Genomic DNA, 12,182 nt, shown 5'->3' on the forward strand with positions numbered 1-12,182 from the left:
GATATATTTTTCGGACTCGTAGATATCAGAAATGCATAGATTCGTTGAAATCAAAAGATCGAATTTTTTGACGATTTCGAACTTTTCTTTTTGTATACTTTGTATGTAAGAATACATAAAGCAGCTTTTTTTTCAGATATTTTTAACTTAACAGAATAGCTGTGTAAATGCTACATTCTTTTTTTCTATTGGTTATTTTGATCGTAAAATTCATTTCTTTCTTACCTTGGGCAAAGGGCGTTTCAGTTTCCTTTCATTTATATTTCAGTAACATAGAAGTTTTTTGCAGGCATTGAAAAAATAACTCGCTAAAATATTATAAATAAACAGGTAGGTTTAAAAAATTACAAACATAAAAAATGCCACCATGTAGAACAAAATGTTGGCCATAAAACAAAATATCCCACTTCTTTGCAACAATTATAGCTGAAGACAAATATAACCGAAACAGAAAGTGAAACTAAGCAGCTTTGGAGATTTCTTTTCTTTTCTTTTTCTTTTTATGCGATAAATATTCCGTAAACGTTCGCAAACAAAGCATATCTAGATACAAATACATTTTCAGCAAATTTATACGGATCACCACCATTGTAACTGGCTTGTTGCCAATTTTAGTGACCAAAATGTTATCCACTCAACGCAATTTCAGCTATTTTGGGGAATGTATAAGGTTTTCCTGCATAAAAATGGCAGGGAAATGTAAATTACCGATGAAGATAAGTTAATAACGCATATAACGCTTTGTTACATTTATTTTTATGATGTTAAATAATCGGCAGTCATTTAAGATAATAAAAACATTAGGAAAAACTATGGTAATTTTTGATACTCCTCTATGAAATTTTGTTACCATTTTATTAATTGGTAGATAAATATCTATTTTCTGCATCTAAGAAACATTATCTATGTGTATGTAGACCTGAATTCCAAAGTAGATACTTGTGATTTAGTCTGAGTAGATATTTTTTGATTTAGTCAGTTAACGTAAGAATTATTTTCCAAAATCATGACCAAACACGATACATTGTTTTATAACATGATAATATATTTATAATATTAACATGTTATAAAGCATGATACATCTTATTCTGCCATACTATTGTAAATTGTAAAATACATTATAGAAAAATATTTAAAAGCATTATATAAGATTACTTTTACACTTGAAGCTATCAAATTTGGTACATAATTATTTCCTGAGAAATACGTGCTCAATAAAAAAAAGAGATTTTCAAACTTAAATTGTAGCTAAAAATTAATCAGTATTTTAATACTTCTTCACAATAACTTCATGAATGTTATTGCCCAAAAATCCATTTTTACACTAATACAAAATTTTAAAAATAAGTTTTCCAATAAGATCAGATCAATTTTATTTCCCTTAAAAAATTTCTCTAATTTTTGGAAATTTTTAAAATTAGTACTTATTTACTTTTACGACCCATGGGTTTATTTGGCTGTTTTCATATTAAGCCAAGATCGCCAAGCTCCATTACACATAAAACACCAAGATCGCCAAATTCCATTATATATAAAGTGCCAAATTTTTCCCAAAATTATTAGTGATGGTTTGCATTTTTTTATCAACAGAGAGGGGGGAGGATAGGTAAAGGGTACCAATATTTTAAGTATATATTGCAACAATACTTTTTATTTTCTCTCAATTTCTGGATTTATAATCAGGAGCGTTGCGATATTCAATAATTTTATTTTTTGTTCGTTCTTGCTAATATATAATTAAGAGTAGACTTCTAAAAACAAAATCATGCTTGTTTTAATAGACAAATCAAGTATAAAACATTACTATGCTCTAAAATTTCGGATTAGAAATTTGAATCTTCTTTTAATTTTTAAATCATAAATATTTCTTTGTGAAAATTCAGTAAAGAAAAGGTTTTTATGCATTAGTTCAATACAAAAAAAAATCCTTGAATTATATTTAGTAAGTAATTGTCATGTTTTAAAATATATGAAATTTTATAATTATATGTTCTTATCTTCGATATTTTCAGGGGTATATAATAAAAGTCAATGTCATAAAATATGAATTCTATTGAAGCTCAGAAGACCACACACACAAAAAGTTACTAACGAAATTTGAATTAATGCATACTCATATTTTGTCTTCCCTAAAATCTAAATCCTTTGTAGAAACAGTTACAGATGTTTTTCCAAGAATTTGCGATTAATCGTCTTCATCATAATTTATGAGCCAAAATTTTAAACACAAAACTTTGTCTTTCAATTACTTTCCCCAATTCTATTAAAAAATTTCTTTTAATTGCAAATTTTATTTTAGCACACATTTTTTCAACAAAAATAAGATAACCTAAATCATCACATAATACTCTTTCAAAATGAAATATAAGAATAAGATACCCACTTCTAAATCATTACATAGTAAACTTTAAAAATAAAATTTAAAATAATATAAATGGCTGTCTTTAAAAGAATAAGAAATAAAGCAATAATGAATTGAAAAACATAATATGTGTTTTTATAGGCACAAGAAAAATATTAAAATATCCAACACTGTTGGACCCGCATATTCATGGAATAAAACATATCTCGCCATTTGAAGAACCAATGCATTTTACCTCTATAATGTTGTACTTTGTTTGTAATTGAATTCCATTGGATAAACTTTTTGCTACAGTTAAACTGTGCAATAACATTATAATGAATCCTGTCTTTAATTTCAATTTTTCACAAACTGTCTCACTAAAAATAAAATCTGTTGTCTCAGACTTTCCGCCAATCCAAACTTGTGAGCTATTACCAAATAGTAATTAATAATTTGGCCCTGATTTGCATTTGTTTAAGCGTTTTGTATACATAAATTTTCTTGGTTATCTAACGTAACACCTTACCAAATCAGTGTAGGTGTAAACCCTCTCCTGGGAACAATTTTATTTTTTCTCTGGCTGGATCAGTGAAAAAATTATCTGGGAACTGATCTGGAAAGCAATTAATTTAAAATCAATCAATAAGAGCATTTTTATTGCTGTTGTTCAAAATCTGAGAGATATGTTTAAATAATGGTCACAAAAAAATTTGAAAAAAGTAACTAAAATGGAATTATCGCATGCAATTAATTTCAGTTTTAATTTTTATATTTTTTTCAGAAAAAGATCGGGCCAATTAATATTAATTTTTAAAAATTTTCCAAAATTCCTTAAATTAAGCCAGAGGAGAAGAAAATTCATGAGAAAAGTAATTGTCTTTCCGCCGGTGCAATTTGTTTGTTTTGCTACAATAATTACAAACTATACTACAGGCAAATACACATAAAAATCTCGCAAAAAACACAAAGCATTAAATAAAAAATTTTCCTTGATTAATTTTGGAATTCGAGTTTCGATATGCGTTCAGAAACCCGTAAGACTGCCTGTGCGCCAAATTTCATAGTGGTGATGCGATAGATATATCTCTAGTCACTTCAGTCACCACTCCCACACACACACACACACGCACGCACACAAACATGCATTTCCTTTATATATGTTGCTGAGAGCTCAAAATCTTGTACGTGACTTTATTATAATGGAAAAATCAAATCTGGTGAGTATACGGTGAAAATTCCAATGTGTGAAGTAAAGGATAGTATTGCTTTATTCTACAAAAAAAGAAAGAAAATCTCACGAAATACACGAAACAAAACATAGTAGAAACACACAAAATAATACTTGGAGAAATCAACAACATACAAACAGTAAATTACAATTGAAAAATCGCAATAGCACAAAGTGTTCAAGGAAAATTCCCTGCAGATAACAGAGGCTTCGCTGAACTACTCGTTTGAGCTCAATTCAACCGATTAATTACTCACTTCAATGAGCCTGTACTTTTAGAGGCCTCGTATCAGGGCATCGAATGTTCTAGAAGAAACGCTTGAATTTGAATCCAAATAATGTTATAGCCAGGATTTACAAATATTAAGGAGCCTCCTTTTTTTTTTTTTTTTTTTTTTTTTTGTCACCAAATTTTTCGCGAAGTTGCCAAATTGTTACCAGCTTTGTAGCTAAAACTTCGGCTGATTGGCTCGGTGCCATTACGATATCTTCAAGCTTCATTCGGCAACCATTACGATACCTGTAAAACTCTCTTCCTTTTCAAAAAACTAAAGGGTAGATACTATTGCGAATTTGAAGCGATACTACAAATTTATAACAATATCATTTGCGAAACTGTAAATTGTGTTAGATTATAATTTTTTTCAGTAAAAAAGCGTACACTGGATATATTTTAGTGCCCCCATTATTCAAAGAGAATCTTAGTTGCTTGAAAAATAATGGCGTCTCACCATCATCAAAGCAGAATCTTAATATCTCGATAACACACCTGAGCCTCGATCGATCCTTTATGCTTCACTCAAGGCACAAAAGAATGCGAGATATATGAAGATTTGAAATGCGAAAGCAAATTCCAAAAGCGATTTGCTTAATAAACTAGTTAGGGAGAGCTATTATAATAAGGACCGGAAAGATGTTTTGAATATCACGAACTTATGAATAATACTAGTTAATCCATTAAGCGCTGTTTTGGCTCACTGACGTAAACATCCGGCTCTCTTTGTCTGGTAAACAGAGATCGATGCAAATACTTTGAAGCTCTCTGTGATTAGTTAGGTGCTTTTTTATGCTGTTATTGGTATCCGAAACAAATATGTAAACACTGCAGGCACTTATTTCTTGTTGTTTTAACGATGACTATATTGATCTAATCAGTCAAAATATTATTGAGGAATCTTGGTACTCTTTAATATATGCATAGCAAACTATTTCTCTAAGAATAAAAATATCATTTATTATTTCGATATACTATCGCATATATTACCATATAGATACCATAGAGAGATACATATCACGTTATGACTGAAGGCCTTTATAATATTATGAGTGAATTATATGACTATCAAAATTTTAAGTTTTAAAATATTTTGCTGAAGAATCTATTAAAGTTGGAATTGCGTAAAATATTTAATGGTACGACCGGAGTTTAACCTCCTGCTTAGCACAATTTTTAAAAATCACCAACAACGGTCTTGTGAAATGTTCAAAAGCAAAGGAGCAGATGTTCAATTATAGTACCAGCTTTGGCGCGTTATCGCAACTTGGCGAAGAAGGGGGTTAAACTCTGGTTCAACCTATTTAATTATTAAAATTTAAACGAACATTAAGATTGGCGAACCGGCTGGTCGCCAAAGGCGGCTAGTTTGGTAATAAATCCATCCTGTCCTTGCATTTTTCAGATGTAATAGATCTCCTTTTTTTAATACATAAAAGATAATTTTATATTTCTGAAATTACATGCTCTTCCTGGTTGTGGTGACAAATCGATCATTTTAAATTCAGCATTTCGTTCTATTGAAGTTTTGTAGAACATTTTGTATGGTGCATCCCTTGTAAATCTGATAGTAAACAATTCACGGTTTCTCCATCGGTATTTTTATTTCTTTTTAAAACCGCTTTCTTCAAAGGTTGGGTTAAATATCAGCATTTCATTTCATATAGTAAACACTTGTTATGTCTTCGACAATTTCGTATTACTTTATGTTAATCCTGGGGAATATACAAAGAACTGGTTTTCCGGATTGTCATTTCTACCACTACAAAATCACGATCGTTCGGTAAAATTGAAAGTTCTGACAACAAAAATTTGTGATTAATGATATTTATTTCATTGTCACTGGACTGAACAGTCGGTGTTGGAAGTAAAGATATTATTATCGAAACACAAAATTAAGATATACTTTTTATTATTTATGAAATACTGTACAACCACCGATCTTCATTATCAAAGATAGATATCAAACGGCCACATTTGTTTCATCATATAGCAACCGGAGCTAAATTTTGCCGTAATATATTCGGTCAAAAATAATTTCAAACTAATATGGACTTGCACCACTTTCAAAATAAACAGATTTTTAATACTGTTAAGAGCTAAAACTCCCATCTCCAAAATACTAGAATCTGATTTTTTTTTTTACTTTAAATTCTTTACACATAAAAAGATCATAAGTTTTATCTATAACTACCATTACTTCCATTTTTTTCAAAAATGGACTTGCCTCACTTTCACTTGTGTTTGACTTCACTTGTTTCACTTTTTCACTTTTGTAAACACTTCACTTGTTTCACTTTTGTAAACAACTCAATTTATTCTGAAGCAGATAAATAATAAAATATTTGCTCTTTATTATAATTTACTAGCCACTTTTGACGATCAGATGGTTCACAGAGAGAACTGGTTTCTAAAAATTTAATTTATTATGTTGTAATTTGTTCTTAATATCTTTCTTGGCAAGGAATTTTTGAACTTTAAATTTTAGTATTTATAGACATGCAGCGAATTATTTCAGGAGCCTTACACCATTCTATTCATTGTAGTGTGAATCTCCTTAATTTTGTGTCAACTTACTTAAAATGTAAACTTTTAATTAAAACAGAAACGATTAACTTTATTTAATACTATAACTTTCTTGCTAAAACTCAACATATTCTTTTATAAAAAGTAGAATCGTTCTGTAATGAATTTTTGTGTGTATTACAGAATACGTTTTATAATTTATGCTATGATATGGAAGATTATTCAATGAAAATTTCTCTGATTCAACAAAAACTCAGTGTACTAAAATAAAAAAGAAATTTTTCGAAGTATAAGAATAGCAATGTATTTTTATTGTACGACCAATTATATTACAGAAAAGAACAGCAGTATTTTTTAAAGAATATCTATTAAAAAATGTTCGCAGTTGATTTTTTTTGGGTATGGGCGACACTTTTAAAAAGCAGGCAGAATTTATTTATTAGAATTATTTATTTATTTTTATTTATTTATTTTTAGTAAAAGCAAAGAGAAACGTATTCAGATTGGTAAAACAAGCCGTGTCTTCATATTGTCTTCAATATCACTGCAAAGAAAATTCGGAACGAAATATTTTTAGCAAATTTCTTGTCAACAATTAATTATATTGTTATAAAATAAATTAAAATATTTAAAAATTTATCCAAAACAGACAAATAAAATTGTATTGTAACAAAATTAGTACCATTGAAAAAAATCATTTGTTGAGATTTAAGGTGGTAAAAGACTTTATCTTTGTGCTGTAATATATTTTGCAATTATGATGGAAAAACATCAAAACTTTTATCGATTTTATTTATTTATTATCGATTGTTTTTATCTTAAAGCAAAAAATAGTTCAATTCTTATGGTTCAATTACATTTTAATTTTTATGTCATTTTTTTTCAGATACTTATGGCTCGAGATCTACCAGCAAAGGACTTTTCTGGAACATCGGATCCCTATATAAAGCTCTACTTGTTGCCAGATCGGAAAAAGAAGTTTCAAACAAGGGTGCGTAACGAAATTAAATTTAAATCAACAGAACTTATCTATTTTGTTTTTCTTGTCAGCTGCGAAGTATTTTGAAATTTCAAAAATTAAAATATAAGAAGAGTGAAAAGTTAAATCACAGACATCTAAACTGTAACTAAAACATTTTATCATCTGTTTATGACGAAACGTAGAAAACTAAGAATGAAGTTTAATTTCTAGAAGATTTTTATCGTATGTGTATAATGATAGCTGTATCGCGAATGAACGTTTTGGACTTCTTGTTATTGTTGAGAAAAACTCAGCATATATTTTGTAAGTCTTTTTTTTTTTGAGACTGATTAAAGCCTAAATTTGACATAGAATTGCAATTATAGTAATAACATCATATACAAAATTTCATTTATCTGCTTTCTTGAGTTTTGCGTTTTTTAGTTAAGGCAATGTACAAATTAACAGACGATCAATCCGTGAAGGATTTAATTCAGAATTGGGTTCAGATCTACACTTTAGATGCTAAAACTGTCTGATAATTTTTATCCAAGTGGTATTTTGTGTCCTGTGGTCATTATGTTTTGATAAATAAACTTCGTGGGAAAAGATTTCGTTCAAAAATTGATAGAAATCTATAAGTTTCATTAAAAAAGCCACATATTAAATTTCATCCATCTTCCTCAAAGAGGTTTTGAGGTATCGTGTCCACAGACAGTGATAGACATAATTTCAAAAATGCGTTTTTTAGATTCAGGGAACTCTGAAATGTGGCGATTCGTCAAAAACCGTAGTTCGATTTTTTTTTATCATAACAATATTTTCTTTTTGTAAAATTAAAGCCACACCACGTTCGATGGCTAGAAAGTAAAAAAAGCATAGAATTTTCAATTAGAAAGATGTAATTTAAGTATAATTTTTATTATTTGCTGAATGCTATCACTACATTAAAATCAAGATGCAAAATGAGCAATGTCTGATTTCTAAAGATTATTTCTGATTGTTTATGAGAATTATAACAAAGCATATGCACCGTTACAATTCTGATTAAAACAATAATAGTATTTGAATTTACTTCGTTGGAAAATATTCATTAATGAATAAAAATTATGAATTAAAATAGTATAAATAATAGTTTTCGAATAACAATTTAGTTTGTTAAATGTGTCAATCACTTTAAAACAAAAAAAAAACAGAAAAATAAAGTCAGAACTAGAGTATAATTAAAAATTATGTTATTTAGATAAGAATTTAGAAATTATTTGATAAGGACTTCTCTTTAAGAACTATACTAACCAGTAAAAAACAATAAGACAACACAGCCATCTAAATATTTAAAATATTCTTTTTTAATGTTCTTTTTAAAGCAATTTTTCTGTTTTTAAATTTAAAGAAATGCGTTGCTTCAATAATCTTTTATCATTAGTGACAGGCTCCTAGGAAACACCATGCTGAAATATGCTGCAAGCTATATTCTTTTGCTTTAAGAAAAATTTAGTTGAATTTTGTAAAACAAATAAAATACCGAACCAATATTCACTGTATAGTTTTATTTCATAAAAATTTATAAATCTACAAATTTACATTAAACTTTTTTTTTTGAAAAGAACAGATTAAAAGCTGTTTTTTTATTGTAATCTTGTGAAATATGTTCGAATACCTTTCATCTACGAAGCTGTAATAAATATTTTTGGGAAAATGACTTCGACAACATCAATAATCAATTATTTCATCTTTTGCAAATTAGTAAAAGTGCAAAGAATTTTTATGTCTATAAATAAACTGATATTTTTTAGAAACTATATTTAATTATTTACTATTACGTGAAATAACGAAATGCATTTGCTGTAATTTTAACCTATGCAATATGTTGCATATCGGTATACATGCAATGTCTTACACTTTTTTTTTACCGCATTTCAAAATATGGTTCCTTAACAAAATGTTTCGCTGCTTTGTGTTTTAACCATAATAATTAAAATGATTGTATATTAACATTATTTGCTTATATTATTTATTTACTGAAATTCATTAAGAAAGATATCAAGAATATTTTAATGCTGCAAGGAATACATTTTACAACCTATTCCAAAAATTTTGATAGAACTAATACATCATCTTTTATTTCTTAACAAATAAATTTCACTGAAAAATTCGATTTTGTATTGTTACACTCTTTCTGAAAATCAAACCATTTGTATGTTGGAAAATCCCATGCAATGCATAAAGCAATAATTTAAAACGAAACAAGGACATTTAAAACTTTTAATATCTACCTAGTTAAAAGAAGCCATAAATTAGTGCCTTATGTTTAAAAATGTTCCATAAATCAGCATCATTATTTCCCCCTATTGCTGCCAATGCAAGCTATAAAATTTATATTCATCTTTTAAAACTGACAGTGGCCCATTACCAGTTAGGTCTATCATGTACTTAGAAACTCGCTACTTGAACGAAACTCTGAAAAATATGCAAATTCATTGCCCAGATTTTGCATGCCAAAAGCCCATAACATAACCGACACCTAAAACATCCTCCTTACGCTTCCACTGGATCGATTCTAGCCGGATTGATCCGGCACAAAAGCAAAACTGGAACAAGAAAAGAACACTATCACGCAACCGGACAGAGCTTTGATTGCCCGTGTGAATTCGTAACCGTGTAAAATAACTCTCAGAACAAACAAAACCTCTTTTTCAGTGACGTAATTGGAACTTCCGAACAGACTGCAGAATTAGCAACTTGGTATTGGCAACACGTCTTTCTTGCATGCGATCTTTTCAAAACGCAAACGATTTTGTAGTTATTTTCGTTCTGGAAGAACAACAGTTGCCAGCGGTAGCAAAAGTTGGAATATAAATATCTTACTCCTAATAATTTTGTTGTCGGTTTATATTTATTGTTTCACGAAACATGTCACGTAAGACTAAATTAGGAACATTTTCCAAGCCAGGAGAAAAAAACTGAAAACAGTTTCACAGGTTGCGTCGAGTTCTTTTATGCCATTCTTTTGCATGACTGACAATCTTGATATCATGTTATCTTACATCTGAATGCATAATTGCATAGCTGGGACTTGTTTTTATGATTGAAATCCATAATAACCATGTCAAAATCTGTGAAATTAGATGAAAAAGAACCATTTCATACACATTAAGCAGAGAGAATGTATTAATATTCATTGCGGCTCTTACAAAGAACAAAATGAATTTTTTGTTCTTCCAGAAAGGTTTGTAATATTACATATTATGACGCATTATTTTCTAAAAATAAATTTCTTTGATTATTCCATACTTGTTACATAAACGATAATTTCTTTGTCTTATCTGGCGAATCATATAAGTTTTTATGCAGACTGATAAAGTTGTACAGTTTATTTTATATTCTAAAATATCTCAACCAAATAATTACTTCATTACAAAAATTGATTATTATTTTAATTTTCATATTAAATTTTAATCTTTTTTCTAATTATCTCGGAAGAGGAATTTTAATCATACTTTTCTTGGTTATTCTTTCGAATTAAAATTGAAACAATATGTAATTATTTTATAAAATTAGTGGGCTTAAAATATGACAGCAATTGACAAACCAAAAAGTAAAACAATATAAAAAAATAAAGAAATTAAATTAATAACTTAGACCTCGGTGTTATTTTTAGATTACGATTTTTAAAAAATATTATATTTTTGAGATTCCAATGGTATTAGATTAAGTTCTATGGATTATTCAGATTTACATCGATATGTTTTCATTTTGTATTGTTCTATATTTCTTTGGCGATGATTTTGAAAATTATTATTTGAGCGAATTTTAAGCCATTTTAAAAATAAAATGGATTGTATTTAATCATTTTGCGCAGATATAGTAAACGCGGACCATTAGCATTTTAAGAAAAAAAAACTATTTTATCATTGAAATATTACGAAAAATAATTTTTCAAATCATTTAATTTTGAATAATAATTTTAATTAAACTATACCATGATTCTTATTGAATACTAATTAGACAGTAAACGTCATGACCAATGCTAACAAGATTACTTAATTTTTCTAGTTTTAATGGAGATAGAATCGTGTTAAAACACATTTCGCTCACTGATCTGACTTTAACAAAATCAAACAAGCAGAAGTTAATTCTGAGCCTTACAGATGTCGTTATTGATCGAATGATAGTCAATTTAATGCTTCATTTGCACAACAAATCACATTTAGGTTCACCGACCTCAACGCTTCTAATTGAATAAAACCTCGCGTATTTCATTGAATTGAACGAATCGTAGGTGTTGAAGCATTCATTGGAAGAGCGTATTGTTAACTCCAGAAGAAAGACGAGCTTTAAGACAATTCGATTTTCTGTGTCATAGCGCATTAATCTCAAATGGATTTTCAGCTAAATTAGATTTATGGGTTACTCCAATGTGATTCTTTTGATTTTTTTGGAAACATTTGTTACAAAAAGATAAAGTAAAACTAACTGAAGCAAAAAGATGCAACGTTCCGGTTTTTTTTTCTTTCTTGTTTCTCATTTTCTTGACTTGACTTAAATGCAAATAGCGTAAGATATATAGAAACATAGGCTATTATACCTACTGTTATAGCCTTTACTTTGTAATTAAATTAGTAAGTTACTGCAAATGCTCACGAATATATTTACAAATAATAATTGACTTGAACAGCCAACGGCCTATATTTTAACCTCTAATTTTAACAGAATTATTAAAACAAATGAATTGAATCCGGGATTTTTAAAAAAAATTATAACATGTTGGTATTTGAATGTTATAGAAAAGGTTCTGCTTTATAGGGTTTCTTAAAAAGACATCTATTTTCAGAATCCACCTCTCTGA

General features: G+C 28.5%; 1 protein-coding gene across 1 annotated transcript in view; it reads left to right on the forward strand.

The window, feature by feature from the left end:
- The window catches only part of LOC129988356 (synaptotagmin-9-like), a 155,377-nt gene that overhangs the window by 102,677 nt on the left and 40,518 nt on the right, over positions 1–12,182 (forward strand). The window contains exon 5 of the mRNA XM_056096561.1: positions 7,259–7,363. Within this exon, the coding sequence (XP_055952536.1) occupies positions 7,259–7,363 (105 nt within the window). The remainder of the gene's footprint in view (positions 1–7,258; positions 7,364–12,182) is intronic.

The sequence above is a fragment of the Argiope bruennichi genome, chromosome 10 (genome assembly GCF_947563725.1).
Source record: "Argiope bruennichi chromosome 10, qqArgBrue1.1, whole genome shotgun sequence".
Taxonomy (NCBI): domain Eukaryota; kingdom Metazoa; phylum Arthropoda; class Arachnida; order Araneae; family Araneidae; genus Argiope; species Argiope bruennichi.